Source organism: Aulonocara sp. 'chitande type north' Nkhata Bay, linkage group LG1 (genome assembly GCF_057382095.1).
Source record: "Aulonocara sp. 'chitande type north' Nkhata Bay isolate Kocher_YH1m ecotype deep benthic linkage group LG1, A_spYH_male_GT1.1, whole genome shotgun sequence".
NCBI classification, from domain to species: Eukaryota; Metazoa; Chordata; class Actinopteri; order Cichliformes; family Cichlidae; genus Aulonocara; species Aulonocara sp. 'chitande type north' Nkhata Bay.
The window spans coordinates 34,604,688-34,621,204 of record NC_141344.1 but is presented as its reverse complement, the minus strand read 5'-3'; the positions used below and the strand labels follow the sequence as shown (position 1 = coordinate 34,621,204).

The 16,517-nt window shown below is 42.0% G+C and overlaps 2 protein-coding genes across 5 annotated transcripts; both read right to left on the bottom strand.

The window, feature by feature from the left end:
• Positions 1-559: 559 nt before the first annotated feature.
• csrp3 (cysteine and glycine-rich protein 3 (cardiac LIM protein)) lies at positions 560-6,961 on the bottom strand. The gene is made up of 6 exons (XM_086294419.1): positions 6,814-6,961; positions 4,062-4,173; positions 3,248-3,419; positions 2,962-3,091; positions 1,808-1,901; positions 560-1,604 (listed from the first exon to the last, which is right to left on the bottom strand). The coding sequence occupies exons 2-6, from the start codon at positions 4,171-4,173 to the stop codon at positions 1,531-1,533; spliced, it is 582 nt and encodes a 193-aa protein (XP_086150545.1). The 5' UTR covers positions 6,814-6,961; the 3' UTR covers positions 560-1,530.
• A 1,292-nt stretch (positions 6,962-8,253) lies between these two features.
• Positions 8,254-15,312, bottom strand: e2f8 (E2F transcription factor 8). Of its 4 annotated transcripts, none has more exons than XM_086294417.1 (13): positions 14,284-14,473; positions 13,624-13,893; positions 13,376-13,529; positions 13,091-13,146; positions 12,829-13,015; positions 12,528-12,689; positions 11,705-11,842; positions 11,408-11,614; positions 11,196-11,280; positions 10,478-10,979; positions 9,870-10,359; positions 9,360-9,706; positions 8,254-9,062 (listed from the first exon to the last, which is right to left on the bottom strand). In XM_086294417.1, the coding sequence occupies exons 2-13, from the start codon at positions 13,792-13,794 to the stop codon at positions 8,895-8,897; spliced, it is 2,667 nt and encodes an 888-aa protein (XP_086150543.1). In that variant the 5' UTR covers positions 13,795-13,893; positions 14,284-14,473; the 3' UTR covers positions 8,254-8,894. The 4 variants fall into 4 exon arrangements, with proteins under 4 accessions (XP_086150543.1, XP_086150542.1, XP_086150541.1 ...); XM_086294418.1 differs by having other exon boundaries at positions 8,274-9,062; positions 9,870-9,999; positions 10,093-10,359; positions 12,829-13,146; XM_086294416.1 differs by lacking the exon at positions 14,284-14,473 and adding an exon at positions 15,021-15,312 and having other exon boundaries at positions 8,258-9,062; positions 12,829-13,146.
• Positions 15,313-16,517: the final 1,205 nt, after the last annotated feature.

Here is a 16,517-nt window from a genome sequence, read left to right as displayed (position 1 = left end):
GAGTGGTTGTATTTGAGCACTTTTGATCGACTTATATTCATTGTATTCATTCCTTAAAACCAGGTACTAATTCAAAACTTTCCACAGTGATTTTAAAACCTTAGCAACCTTAGTTACTTAGTTACAAATACTTAGTATAAAGTATGTTTGGGGAGTGTGATTGTGTGTACAGTGTCTATTTGTGTCTGTCTCCACGTTGGGTGAGTGCCAAGTATTTATTTGTCTGTGTGTGTGCCTGTTCATCTGTGTCTATATGTCAGGTTGGGTCTGAGACTCCACCTCTCTGGGTACATCTCAGGCCCTCCAAGGTATGGAGGCCTATCTCCCCTCACCACACTCGCTGCCAGGTGACCCCTTGTCTGGGGCTCTCCTCAGCTCTTCCCAGGAGGGTGGCACGGTTGCCCTTCCGATGGTCCTCTTTGGGTGTGTGCACACAGGTGTACGCATGGGTGTTCACAGACACAAACTACACCTTTCTTGGCTGCTACCTCAAAGCACATTGCGTGCTGTTGATGTTGCGTGCTGCACAATAACATTCAGTGTTTAGTATCTACTGTCATTTACTCTTAGCTAGATTATTGCAATGGTGTTGTGTTTATTATGTTGCTCTCTTTTTTGTTTGTTTTCTCTTCTGATTTTTCTTCTCTCAACAGGTGATCCAGATTATTTTTTTGAAGTGCCCTTTCTCACTGTCTCTCTTCCCATCTGTTTTTCCTTCCCTCCCTCTCTTTCTTTCTTTCTCCCTTTCCTATCCCTCAGTCATGTCTGTCCCATCTCTAACAACCGAAAATAAAATAAATGATAATATGGCAAGGCCATGATGATCCACTTGGTAAAACAAATCCATTGGGCATCATTCTTGGCCTTCCGACAATAATTCTGACTGCTACAGAACCAAACAGGACTGGCAAAAAAACAAGGTTACAGGTAACTCTGTTAAAATTTAATGTAAGCCATGATATGGAGACACTTTTATCTGATGAATTTTTTTTCTGTGTGTCGTCAGCTCCGTTAATTCAATAATACGAGATAGCCACTGTGATGTTGGTTCAACGAGTCATCCAGTGTCGCTCTGCTTGGCTGCCAACACATAATTTTTCTGGAAATATTAACTCATTGTATTTGTTTATCGCTTGCTGATTTGATATTCCTATTAAGGGGGCGCACAGAATTATGATTGCAAATAACATGTAGTAATTCAGTTTAGCAAGAAAAGTCTTTGCACCACAACAATAACAGGGGACAAAATACATTCAGGCACGTTTGTTATCATCAAAACTATAATATGTAACAAAGACAACAGAAAGCTGTTGAGCTCTTGTTCTTATGCTCTGCTCTTAGTCTTTCAAGATGTTTTTAATAAACTGCATTAAAACCAATTTTAAAGTAATAAAATGCTTTTATTCTGCATTGAACCATCACAAGAACAATTTAGCCACTTTTAAAAATAACTTTGAATTTACAGCAGTGCAAAGGTCTCCTTGAGACAGCTGCCGCACGATGAGTGGGAGGCTTATTAAAAGCATGTTTTTACTGTCGTTCCTCCAGCATTGCAGCGTTGCCCAGTCCAAATCCTTTGGGGCCAAAGTTTTTGGCATAACAAACTGCAGAGAAAAACGAGAATTGACTGAGTCAATAATCAACATTTAGAGGTAGTTTTCAAATATGACCTGTGTGTACTGTGTGCTGCTTTGGTTTTTTTCCTGTAGTTCTGGTTAAATATTAAATGTTCTGGTTTTAAAGTGCAATGAAGATAAACAAGAACCATCTTTACAATGTGTGTGTGTTTGTGTGTGTGTATGTGTACCTTTGCAGTACAGCTCTCCATCCTTATCTGTCACTGTGGTCGACTCGAGGCTTTTACCACACAGAACGCAGCGGAAGCAGGTTTTATGCCAAGGCTAAAGACGCACATATTTGTGATTATTAATAACAAAGTGCTACAAAGTTCCTTACATGATATTGTCACACAGTGGAACTTTATATTTATCTTTTATATTGGTTTCATTTCGATTTTTTTTAGTTTATTTGCGAGTTTAGTTTTTATTGCATGATTTTATTCTTCTGTTTGTATTGCATGGTTTTTGGTGTTTTATTTGACATTGTTTTAATCCACTGTGGATTGGCTGAGCATGGGACAATTAGCTGATAGGGATCACCTGCTGAGGTATGGGTATGTCCAGAGGTGGCCTATCAGCTGTGTAAAGACCTAAGGCAGGCTAGCTGAGCACTGGAGGAGAGAAGCCCCAGACATGAAGAGGAATGCAAGAAGGCCAGGTGAAAAAGAGTTGGGAGACAGTGGGAGACTGTTGCGAGAAGTGCAACAGTGGGAGGCGCTGCGTGTAATCGACCGCCGGGCAGATGTGTACCTCTGCCTGCATATGTGAGTAACACTCTCCCCACTGTCGTATGACGGGCACAGCCGTTTTGGGAAAGGGCCGCCATAGTTATAAGCCAGGGCCTCTTCCGGGATGATTGCTCTGGCCCCTATTTATTTATTTACAGGACGCGGACGTGAGGGGAGCTGTGGTGGCATCGCATGAGGGACTCCGATGCAGAATGCAAGCTGGGCTGGGATGTGATGGGCCCAGTGAAGGGACAAGAGGGGGATAGGAGGATGCTCCTCGTCTGCCTGAGATGAGGCTGGCGTGGACTCCGCTCTGGGGAAGGAATTCCTGGCCAGCTGGTGGACCCATAAGGAACATGTGGCACACTTACATCAGGCGCTAAGCCTTGATTTCATCGTTAAGTGGCCTAAAGAGTCCAAACTGATTGGGTTGGGGGTTTTTTTTTGGTATTGTCTTTGATTTTTGGTGTACCCAATAATCAGCAATAAAAACATACATCTAGAAGAGATACAAGATGTGAATTTAAATTGTTTGTCTGATTGGGCAACAGCAAGTAACTTTGAATTTAAGTCATACTTTAGATGCACACAAAGAATAACAGGATGGTCCTCACCTTCCCTGCTCCCATCACCTTCTCTGCTGCATAGACTGCTTTGGAGCATCGAGGGCAGCGATCTGAACTTCCAAACTTCTGGGACAATTTATTGGCGGTGGATTTTGAGGAGGCTGGTCGAGGTTTGGAGCTAGAAAAGAAACGCTGTGTGATGTCATCTTTGGTCAAAGTAGATTTTTTAAAGCAATTTTTCTCTTTAAGGTTATTTGCCTCTGCACCACTGTTTCGGTCATGGTTAAGGTTAAGGTTATAAGGTGCTCTGTCTTTATCTGTCATGAACACTTACTCATGAGGCTGAGGGCCTGCATCCTGTCCAGGAGGATCAGAGCTCAGAGCGCCAGCTCCTTGCCCGTACCCATATCCTTTCGGCCCGTACTTTTTGCCATAACAGGACTTGCAGTAAATCTCAGACTCATGCGCTGCAACTGTTGTACTGTCCAGCCCCTTTCTGCAGCTCACTTGTGTGAAGGAAACACACACATTTAGTACCATGCTGACCATGAGACTGTGTGAGATGTTTTCAGTAGAATGTCATGGTGGTATAATGGAGGTTAAATAAAGCACCCACCTAGCTAGTGTTATCAGTCAGCAGTAACATTACACATAGTCTGATGTCTTGTATTTCTATTTGTAGAAAGAGAGGGGATCATGAGGTGAAAGTTCGAGAAAAGATGAAGACTCAGAAGATGGGTGAGCTTTTCACAGAGGCCTTTCTGAGCTCCCAGTGGAACAATCTAGCAGTCACACAGGCTACTGACCAGCTGGAGAGTGTATGTTTTGGTGTAGGGGACAGTAAACTGGGAAAGTAAACTGTCACTGAGTGATCCAGTTAAGCACTTGTGGCTGTATGAAATCAGCAAGCAAGCCAAACAGAAGCAGGGTGGAAGAATCAAAGAAGCTTTGCAGGCAGGTCATTAAACACAGAAAAATACAGAGGGACTGCTGAGTAATGATGCAGGCCCAGATGGGATACACAAAGGTGAATGGAAGGAGGAAAATAGCTGGGGGGGTTTTACGTGTAAATTACTTCTATCACATATCTGCATGATTCTCCAGATCCACCATGACACCCTCTGTTGGGGCAGTGCGGGTCTGCTTACTGCAGATGAAGCAAGTCTTGTGGAAGCTCCTTGCATTACACTGGATCTCCTCTGCATGGTACACTGTCTTCTCACAGGCTGCACATTTGGCTCCTCCTCCCCAGTTTGGCATCTTCAAGAGTAAATCAAAATAAATAAATAAAGGAGTTCAAACAATCTATTGATCTGTTGTCTTGTTTTCCAGGCTAGAACTGAAATGTAAATATGATTTCAATTCCCAATTTGGATTTGAAACACCCTCTCTACTTTTAAGACTCTGCTTAAAACCTTCCTTTTTGATAAAGTTAGCCTGGATCAGGTGACCCTGAATCCTACTCTGCATTAGGCCTAGGCTGCAGAGGGTTTCCTATAATGCACTGAGCATTTCTTCTTCCCTCACTCTTTACACTCACTATGTTTTTATACACCACTCGCCTAAGGTTGGTCTTCTTTTTTCAATTCAGTTGAATTCAATTATTTTATTTATACAATTATTTTATTTATACAGCCCCAAATCAAAACAACAGTCCCCTCAAGGAGTTTTTTTTCTGTCTTACTTCCTTCAACCCCAACTGCTCTCAGCAGATAGCTGCCCTTTGGTATGCCATGTTTTGTTGGAGCTTTCTTGTTAAAAGGGAATTTTTCCTTCCCACTGTTGTTGGCATGTGCTTACTCATAGACAAGTAAAACATCGTGCAATTAAATCAGTGTTAATGTAAGGACTGACTTGATTTCCAGTATTCTGTACATGTATGTAATCATATTAAAAATCCAATTCAATTCAGTTTTATTTATGTAGCACCAAATCACAACAATAGTCACCTCTTTTTTATATTGTTAGGTAATGACCCTACAATAATACAGAGAAAACATCAACAGTCAGATGACCTCCTATGACAGTGGTTCCCAAACTTTTTTGCTAGGCCCCCCTTTGTTTCCAAGAAAAATCTTCGCACCCCCCACCACCTAACACACACCCATATTTTGTTTTCAAACTCCATTGCGGTTTATTTCACACCTCAAACATTTAGTAAACGATTGAACAAAAAAGTAAACTGCAATAAATTACAGGTAGTCATTTACTACTAGTAAATTAGTAGTAATAAACTACTAACTTTGTGAACCTACACCTTTGAAAACGCAGCTGTTTCTATGCGTTTGAGCCTTTCGTCCACACGTAAACGGCACTTCAAATCACCGAAAACTGAGATTTTTTAAAAACTCTGTTTTTGCGTTTTGTGTGGACGAGGAATACAGTTTGTCACGCAATGTCAAAGGTATGTGCCTTTTCCTACGTCAGACTGTGCGCCATGTTATGGTTTACATGAGATGAATTGCAGATAGAGACAAAATACTGTTACTGCTAATCTTAATATCTTCAGTTTTTACATGCTTACATATAGACTACACACGCAGTTACTCTCCCTCCAATTAGAAAAGCAGAGGCCTCATGGTGTAATTTTACTTGTAGTTGTTTTCTCCTGTGTAATAATATTCAACATCGCTATCAATACATTTTTTTAAATGTCTCTCTGTGCAAAATGGGTTAAAAAACATAAACAACTGTGGCATACTGTTTGTCAGTGATTTGGACAGGGGGGACAAATTACGGCAAGATCAGCCTGACATTATTTGTATCCCGCTGTAACTTTACTGTATAAACAGCTAACATCTCCAAAATTTCAGGATTAGTTAGTCATTATAAGAAGTGTTTGTGAACTAAAAATCAAGAATGTGGGATACTGTTCGTGATTTGGAGAGCCCAGCGTGTGCTCCCGACAGGGAAAACCAATTCTGCAGGGGAGACCTACCTTGGCACTTGTGCAGGTGAAGCCAAAGGGCAGACATGCTTCACCATTTTTCTAGTTTTTGTTTTAGAATGAAGTTGGAAACATATTTGACGATGCTTCATCTCCTGCTTTGCGTTTGTGTGGAAGCCCCGTCAAAAAGCTGTCCGTAATGCTTGCAGGGTCCAAGCTTTCTTTTTTTTTTTCTTATCTTTTCATACCGCCACTGCCCCCCCACCAGCCCCCTCCTCGGTAATGGCTCTGGGCTCTGCTCCTCCCCAAGGAGCGGGCCCAGCACTTTGGGAATCTCTGTTTTAGAGGATCTACCTTATCTACATTTTTACATTTATAAAATTTGAAAGAGGATACTATACTGAATTTAAAAAAGGTTAAAAATCATCTCCTCACCTAAACAAACAAATAAAATCTCTATGTTTTCTGGTGGTTGTGTGTGTGTAATCTCTATGTGTACATTCCTGCATGTACGTGAATACACGTCGTCAGGGTTACGAAGATTTCAAATCAAATCAAATCAGTTCTGATATTGTCTCACTGCGATGTGTCAGTTTTTAACTCTAACATCCATCCTAACATTTACTCAGGAATGGCAGCTCTGCCCTCGCTGGCGTTCTGTCTGACATCCCAGTTTGCACTAATATCAAAGGCTGCCCATCACCTCACAGCATTGGTATGTGATATTCCAGGAACAGGGGCTTAACTGTCATATTGGACAGACAAAAGCTGAGCTGTCTCTCCTTCAAATTACACTGAAAACAACTGAATATTACTGAGACAGATCCTAAATTTCACGTGAAAGTGCCGCCAGCCGTTCATGGTTGTGTATAATAAATGCGTCAATGTAAACAGAGTTCTAGCAAGAAAAATTAAAGTAGTAAGTAAAAGTATCATCGAGTACTTTACTTAGCTTGGAGTAACTACTCAAACCCTGAAAGGGAGCTTTAATACAAAAGGTAGCAGGTCCTTACCTTGACTCCAAGCTTGCTTCTGTGGCTGACTGGTGATGAGCGCTTCTGGGCTGTTTAAATACTGTCTCACCATCACCACGGTCCACTGGTGACACTTCAATGAAAGTATCCTCCTAAAATAACTTGTGACTAAGCAGGGCCCTCTGACCCTTCATCACAAGCTGAAAGAGGCCTGAACATCAGCCACTCAGATATTTGCTCTGCCCTCAGACAGAGTGCGGGAAAGTCTGACTACCAGCAGAGAAGCATTACAGGATTATATGCATGAACGGTGTATTTAAATATAACTATTGGTTGCACCACTGATGGTGAACACATGGCTGAGCTGCGGTAGTGACCTGGTGATCTTCACATCTAGTTGTAGGGTCGTGGGGTGTCATGCAATTGTTGGACGTTTCATTCTAATATTTAGGATCTTCACCATACAATATAAATTGCCATGAGGTGACTGTTACTGTGAACTGGTGCTATATAAATATAACTGAATTGAAATGAATTGCAGAACAAATGTTAAAGATTGGTCCTAAGCTTCCTACAAGGGAAAGTAAACACAGCTTGTCACAGACGTTTGAATCACGTCAGATCTCTTTACTTATTCTACTGAAGTGATACTTCATACTTAAGCTCAAGAGAGAAGGCTTTCAGGACTGTCTCCAGTCAGCTGCTAGGCCATCAAGAGATAAGAGCCTAAAAATATCTCATGAACAAGTAGCAAATGGACATATGAAATTGAACAGAATAGAATAGCCAGTAAACAAAATCAATATGAATCTGTCCACAACAGATCCACGTAAAGTAGCTTAATTAATTTAACATTTTTATGTTAATGCATTCTGTTTAATAAAATTTAACTTCAGAAGCTCTGGTGACAAATTAAAGAAAACAAAAACAAAGTGCAGAGTAAAGAGTAGAGCTTCAAGATTGAGCAATCAAGACCATGTACTGGAAGCCTATGGGGGGACAGTACCCTCACTGGTTTTTTTGACGATAGTAATACAGAGCCAGCTAATGTATCTATCCAAAATCTGCACATCTGCTAACTATTTCTTTGAAATCATTTTAATACTTAAACTCTTCTGTGAGCCCCTTGTGTCTTATGGGTGGGGGCCTCATAATCCCAGGACAGACCGTTCCTATTACGATATAAAGGTTTCATCTTAGGATAAAGGTCAGAACTCTGCAGTGGATCCTTCAAACTATGAAAGCAGATGCTCAAGACCCAGAAATAATGTGCTAGTGCCGTTTCCCAGTTTTAAAAATAGTTTTAGACCCACCTGTGCCACTGGCACCAGTGGGAAGGAAAAACTTTTGACCTCCAGCAGAACCAGGCTCAGGATGGGGCAGCCATCTGCCACAAACAACTGGGGATGAAGGGATTTAGAGAGGGAATGTAAATGCGATCTGTTCATAAGTTGGCGACGACGGCGACAAAGGATGCATTTTTTTCTTTTCTTTTTTACAAAATACATATTTAAAATTTATTAAGCATTTTTAAATTTAGCAGGACATCAGATACAAGTGTAATTTTCTTATAAATTAATCTCACAATTTCTCATTTGTCTTAGGATGTCTTACAAATATTCACAGGTTCTCAGCAATTCCATTCAAGGGGTAACAGTTAACATGTACATGCCGTATGTGCAAAAGTGATCTTGCTAGATTTTACTCGAGTGCTGATGTCATTTTACTAGTACTGACAAACTGAAAAAAGGAATAAAAATATCCATATTAGCAGAAATGGAAAAACAAAGCAAACAAAAAAACCCCAAAACAAACAAATAAAAAATATCTTATTCTTACATTTCTCCCCATGCCATTCTATTCCTGTGAAACAGACCACATAAGCATCACAATGAGCACGACGGTAGTGTTGATGAATATCGGGATAAACCTGCTTTTTTTAGAGCTGGCTGTCATAAGAATGAAGGCAGTGAAGCTGCTGTGAAATGTTTTCAGAGGTAATGAATACTGTGTAAATGCTAAACAGGTTAAAAAGGGGGAGAAAAAAAAAACACCCATCCACCCACAACATAAACAACACCCACACACACAAATATGTACTCTAAGATCCTTCAGGGCCCTCAGGACTCATCAGTGGTAACGTCCAGCTTTCTTTGAGGGATGTGTACAGTTTTGGTGGATGATTGTCCGGCAGTGTTTACTACAGCAGCCAGAGGCGAAAGGGAGACCGGTGTGTGAAAGAAGCTGTGCTGGGGGACCCCGCTCCCTTTAGGGGTGGCCATCAGGGGCTAGAAAACAGACAATAATTAGTTAGACTAATATTTCTCAACCAAATTAGTATATTCATTTCATTGATCTTATATGAACACTAAATCCTATCACCTCAATAATAAAACACTTGTTTCAGGTCTAATCAGACAATCAGAAGCACCTCTCTCAAACTGTTAAATCAGTGAGACAACTGAAACTAACTCAAAAACACCGCCAAGAAAACTGATGACATGCATGTAAATCCATGTGTGCCATGAAGTCTGAAAGCAGAACAGATTAAGTCTGGTTTAGAGGCCCACGCTGTTTGTTTATACCTGCTGTACACCGATCAGGGCCACTTGATGTGGGGATACAGTCTGCTGAATGTGCACAGGGGACAGAGGTTTGATGAAAACCATGGCCCTCTGCTGCAGAGTCAGGGGGCTCGGCAATGGACTGGTCAGGGTGTTGGCACGCTCTGGAGTCTGAGGTGTAGCAAATGCACTTCCTGGGCTGGAGCTGGAGATCAGACCGAGGTTCTGCAGGGTGAAGTTTAAGATGGCAGGACTGGGACTGTTGAGGCGGTGGGCTTGCTGGGTGGCCTGTGGAGAGGCTGCGTTAGCGGGTCTTTGAAGCCGAAGGTTGGTGGGCGTAATCTCCTGGGCTGGGGCAGGTCTGGAGCCTGTAGACAGAGTAAAAGTCAGTTCTGTTGTTTGGATGTTGTTTATGCAATCTTTACTGTGCTGCACACAATGATAACTGGAGACCTAACATTTTCTTGACAGTTTAAGTATAAAATCTATGTACAGTCAGAGCTCGAGCAGCACATTTAATAAAATATTTACCTGCAGTTGGTGTTTGGTAGATGTTGGGAGGTGAGATCTTGTTGCTTTCTGCTCCTGAACTTTGAACTTCCTTGTAGCTGATGAGGGACTGCTGGGAGATTGGGATCAAGTATCCAGCTGGGATTAAAGTCTGGATAGGTAGAGTAGAACAAAAGAAAATCAACAAATGAACACCTACTAACAGATCATCCTCTGATCCTTGAAGTTCTTTTAGCACTTCTACCTCAGCATGAAGCTGTCTGGGTGTGAGGGGAACAGCCCTGACCGGTGTTAATCCCGCCTCGCTGTCAGAATTTGCCACCTTCTCTTCTCTGTCCAGTAGGAGTTCCAAACTCTGCTCTAATGTCTGATTGGCTACAGCCCCGCCGGGGGTGTTGACAAACTCTGGGTCCAGGTGGAGGGCGCGAGGCGAGGGCCGACTGGTGAGCTGACCGACACGACGGGCCTTTAGGCGGGCCTGCAGGATCTCACAGAGCTTTGGCGAGGTGTCCTAGGAGGTGAACAAAGACAGGCGCTGAGAAATGAACAGTGCGGGGTGATACAGTTACATAGTTCTGTGTTGGTTATTACCAGATTATTACATAAATGGCACATTTAAGTTTTCTCACCTTAAAGGTGGGGTCAGACCTCTTAGCTTTAGAGGGGCTGCCCTCGGATGCCAACTCTGAACGCAGCCTTTTGACCCCCGAGGGACTTGCATCGGCAGCTGTGTGGCTCTTAGCTGCCGACTGGCCATTTGGGCTCTGCCCAGTCTTATCTTCAAAAGTCATAGAGCGCACTGCCAGGCTAGTTGGCTGCGGCCTGGCCAGAGGGTTTGACCTGAGCGAAGAAGGGTTCAAATACACGGCGTAGGGCCCACTCCCTCGCTGCTGAGGTAACAGTACAGGGATCAGGGGCGAACACTGCGCGGGGATGTAGGAAACAGACCCTGATGGCTGTGCTGCCAGCAGGGCATGTGGGATCGGGTTGGCAGTAGTATTGACTGCCTGCTCCTGAGTTGGAGGTTGTAACGGTATACGAGATGGTTCCACTGAAGTAGGAGTGGGAAGCTGTAACACGTAACCTGTGTTTGCCTCTGCAGCAGCAGGCTTTAGGCCTACATCTCCAGTCCTGCAACACAAGCAGGACAATCATTTAAATGTTTTATGTTCTTTTTAAAAGTGGATGCTCACATTGAAACATGACAAAATGTTTAATATAATGAGGTAAGTTTGTGCACGTGCAAGCAATCTCTGTGGGTCAAAAGCCAAATAAGGTAAAACGTACAGAGTTATTACTGAAGATTTAGCTTAGGATGAGTGACAGACTAAATGGAACTAAACTTACACTGACTCCTGGTCGAGTTCAATCTTACAAATAGCAGCAAGCTGGGCCATTTTGTTTGGGAAGTCACTGTTCACTGAGGAATCACCTGAAGACAGAAGAGTAAATTTAAAAAAAAGAAAGAAAAGAAAATTAAGAAGCTTCATTGCATCATTCATAATAATTTGCTGGAGAAGGAACTTTTTTTTAAATGAAGAAATGTCTTTTCTGCTTACTCTTGACAGGACTGCTGGGGGCCGAGTTGATCTTGCGTCGATCATCCTGAATGCTCTTGGCGAGCTTTATGAGGGACGGGTGGCGAGTGAAGCTGCGTTTGGTCCCCGGTGACGAGAAGAGATTTTTGGCACAGTTGTCGGCAGACGCACGTGGTTCAAGTACGCCTTTCTTCTTGGGTGGGCATGCGGTTGAGGTGTTCTCCGAGTCTAGAGGAAGAGTTAAGTGCTAAGAAAACACAAACGCTACGACTACACCTTATAACTGAGGGCCAAATTTTCAGGGAGTTCTGGTGATACCTATGACTTGTGGGAAATCATCAAGGCCGACCCATTCGAACGCCGGTTTCCTCCCCCTTTCTTCTGCCACGTGAACTTTCTCAATGAGCTTCAGGCTTCGTAGCACATTAGCTATGTCGTACAGCCGCCGCACTTTGGCTGCAAACACACAACCAAACAGCGTTAATATCGACTAGTGAAGACACAAAACAGGAAATACACATAATCAACATTTAAAACTTCATAAGATGCCTTTACCCCCACCTCAATCATAACTGTCATAGAGTTCATGCATTGTTCACATGTATGCCACGACGCAGTCTCGATTAACCTTATACCAGGGGTGTCAAACATAAGGACCAGCCCAAGACTCCAATCTTGCCCAACTGGAGATGTTTGTAACACTTTCGACTTTTACATTTTAGACTTTTAAGTCATACATTTTACAGCTTTTCATTCTCTCTTATCTCGCTCTACTGACAAAAGAACTCCCTATCAGAATTCATACTACACCAAGTAAATAAGTAATAATACACCGTTAAATGACAGAAAGTTATTATTATTTTCAAAATCTACTGTAGAAATTTGTGTTCACATTAAACAAAACAAACAAACAAAAAAAGAAGAAGAAATTTTGCCAATTATTTTTGTTTTTGTCATATAATTAAAGGACATCTCAAAACATCTCAGAAATGTGTGTCAATAAATGTTTTCACACCATCAGAAAAACAAGTTTCACCGGTCTGGCCCACCTAGGATTAAAGTGAGCTGTACATGCCCCACAAAGTAAAATGAGTTTGACATCCTTACACTACACCTTATTTGGATGAGGCTCTGTACTCACTCTTGAACTTGTTCTTGTCTTGATCTGCTGCCTGGTCCTCTCCAATCAGGATCTTTGCAGCCACGTCCAGACTGACCACACGAGGATTAGACACCAAAAAGAGCATGACAAACTTTTGGCTCATCACACGCAGAGATTTGTCTTTCCTACTGTTGACAGAGGCTGGACAAGACATAGGACAATAAACACAAAGGTTTGTGTTTGAACCTAACTGTTTCATTTTGTATTAGTATTTGTGTATCATCTCACAAAATTCAAAACGACAATTTTATTGTTTATATAAAAACAAAATCTTCTCCACCTGCTTTGAACTCCACTCCTGGCAGCTCCACAAAGAAGAGCTCTTTCTGTCCGTGTTCTCCGTTCTCCAAGTCCACCACCGCCACCTCGTTCTCCTTCTCCTCCCCGTCAAAGTCAAACTCCTTTTCCACAAGGCGCTGGCGGATCTGCTGCATCTGCTGGCTGTACCGGTGTTCCTCGCCCACCTGCTTCAGAATGGCCAGAGTCTCAGCCAATTTGGTTCGGCCGTGCCAGGTGTAGCGGTTCTTTGCAGAGCGGCTCACCATGTGAAGACTCTCCAGCACGTTCATGATGTCATAAATGCGTCGGCGCTCCACATCTGTGAGCGTAGGAGAAAAAATAAAATTTCTTAACTCATTAGGTAAAAGTAACTCATTGGAGGAGAAAATGAAACAAACCAGAATAAGTTACGATCATGGTGTTTTTGTGTGTGTTTTTTTGCCTAAAGCAGAACAAGTCAACTCAGATATGATGTATCATAAGAGCTATTGCTAAACAAAGTAAGTTAAGCAATCATTAGCTACAATCTATGAGCTTAATAGACATACTGAGCTCAGTGGCCACATCATCCAGGCAGATGTCATTGTTGAGGGCTGGGTTTGGGTAATCTGGATAACGTGCAAGGAACTTGTGACACAGAAGCCCCAGACTCTTCTCTTTTCTGCTAATCATTTTCTCTGACTCTTCTCCATTTTCAGGCTCCTGTAAAAAAAAGACAACAGACAAGAACAGCTTTTTTACCATCTCAACATACCAGAAGATGCCTGTGACATCAGCTCTAGTATTTTATTTGTACCTGTGTAGATTCAAGACTATCCCGCCCATCGTTGTCCATACAGAGCTCCTTTTCTCGGTTTCTGATCTCAGGACTAGCAGCGCTGATGAGCATTTTGAGGTTGGAGGTCGGTGTCCAGGGATCAACTGAACCAACTTCCCTCCCTTTTTTAGGTGTGGTGAGGGGACCCATCGTGATCTGGTTGTCCACTAAGACACCACACGAACCAGTTAATGTCTTTGGCGTTTTTGTTGTTTTTACCAATACCTGGGGTGCAACAAAACCACCATCCTGGTGAGAAAAGGAGAAGACATATTAAGATGCAAGCCTCATATTTCTTCTCTGGTTAATACTGAAATGTAAGAATAAAAAAATACGAATAAATTTTATCTAAACGTGGCCATATTATGCTGTACTTATTGAGCTTTGAATGAGACTTCTGGGTCAGTTTCCAAGTTAGCATAACAGTTCAATAAGGATCATATGAGCTATAGTTATCTAGGTATTACGTTACCTATGTTAACGGTATAGTTCAAAACAATCAAATACTTTAAGAAAAATCATATACAAAGGCAATTCACTTAAATAGCCATAAAAAATTAAACCTGCAAACCAGATTTCTTCGTTATTATATTTATAAATCTTACTTATGTATATATACATTTTTAGAGAATATCTTACCTCTTTTGGGGGTAAATATATTTGCCGGGGAACCGGCAGTGCAAACAATTATGAGTTTAATAATGTTCACGGTGTCAGTTTAACAAACACCATGACTTTTCTTCCTGGTAATTTTTGTCAAAGAAATCTTTTAAAACTGATCAAAACATGATTAATATTGGCGGTAACTGACGTACATTCCACCGAATCGCAGCCCCAACGGCAGGGCGGTACCGCCCTTTTTATCAGAAGCAGCCAATGAGAACGAGGCGCGAGGCAGCGGAGAGGAAGTTAATAGTGTCCCGCGCAGGTAAACAGTTTTTTGAAATCCTTGGCGCGGAACGTGCCTAAAGCAACAGTGACGGCTCGCTTTAACCTTTAACACGTTTTTGGCAAACAGTTAATAATTACTAAGTTCCACCATGAGGAACGATACTTTATTTTTATGCCGAGTCTGCTTTCCGGTGGAAAAACGTCCTACGGTTAAGGGTGGGCGTCACGTACGCCAGCTACGAGTGCCCACCGTCCGATAAGAAACAGTAAAACCGGATAAACAAGAAACATTTCAACCAAGCCCAACTGGCTTTCAAGAAACAATAAGGACCAAAGTTTAGGCTATAAGTTGTTAGCAAATCAACACATCTACGTACAGTGCCAGTGGAAAAAAAATCCACCAACATTTACTTTCCAGCCGTCTAGATCTCGTGTGTGCTTTAATAAAGCTCCCAAACCTTAGAGAAGTACATAAACAGACTCACCTAAATCCACGAAATGTGTCTCTCTCAAAGGAAACTTGACATCTTCGCAGTAGTATGTTATGGAGTCCAGGCAGTCTGGTCCGAGCGCCAATAAGGACTTTATTATGGGACTGCGCTTCTCCGCGTGCACAGAGGCGATAGAAACGTCAAAAATCATACAAAATTACTGCAAAGTTTGCGCGCCTCAGCTTTCTCTCTTCCTCTGCCAGTAAGCAGTGGCCTTTTGGTCAACGTTACTACAGTTATGAAAAGTTTGCCCAGTTGTGTCGGTGACCGGCAACATTTGGCCCGCCCAGTACGAGTATGCGCGCTCACGTCACACCCGCCCCATACCTCTTGGCGGGGAGAAAGGCGGGCCCAAATCATCTGTAGCGTCACGTAACCTTTCACCTTCCGAGCAGGAAGTTCCATTTTAAAAGGAAGTTAAAATACAAACATTTCCTTCATTTTCAGTCCAGGTTTTGTATGCAATCATTCTCAGGGGAACGTGTTTTTCTGTTTTTTGGGGTACTCAATAATGATCTACTCAAGGATAAAAAATTCACTTAACACAGGGGGTGACCCAGTGTTGTGTCTACACAAAGCAGAAAACTTAGCAAAGAACCAGTTTTAAATGCACTTTGCTACTAGTAGCAGCCAAGTAAACACATCATCTGTAGAAAAAGGAATAAAAATCAGTGACTGAGACCCAAGACTCAGAAATGTTCTCACTGTAAAGGTTTCTGTCAATAAGTCAAGAGAAATAATGAAACAAGAAAAAAAAAAAGGCTGAGGTATGCCAAATTACACAAGAACTGGACAGACTATCAGTGACGACTTTTAGAGTTACAAAAGTGGGTGTCCACAGCCATCTGTAAAACATAGTGGAGGCTCTTTCATGGTTTAGGGTTGCATTTCAGCCAGTGGTGTTGGGATCTTGTCAAAACTGATGACATGAACACCATCCATCTATTCGCTTCCGCTTATCCTTTTATTATGAACACAGAAAATTGCATTCAGATTTTGATTCACTACACAATAATCCTAAAATCTGGAAAGTATCCAAGTGAATGAGTCAGAATGTCAGTGATCCCAAACAGACTGGTAGCACAAAGAAGAGCTTTGAATGTCCTTCAACAAAACTGGAGCACTATTACCGAAAACTGCTTAAGGACATTTCAGGAACGCTTGCCTAAGAGAGTTCAGGTTGTGTTGAAGGATACAGGTGAGGCATAGGAGAACATTTAAGGGCTCAAAACTAATTTAAACTCTGTTAACTCTGCTGTTTAGTCTTTATCTTACAGTAGAAAACATCTTAAGATGACTGTTGTTGTGATTTAGCGCTATATAAATAAAACTGAATTGATTTGAATTGAAATGACAACAACCAAATCAATTTGACACCCATTAACATAGTCACAGTCTAAAGCCTAAATATAATTTCTGGTCAGCATGATGTTTTCTGTCACCATTGTTCAGCACCATGCATCTGCATGGGATTTGTCATCGTTTTAACAG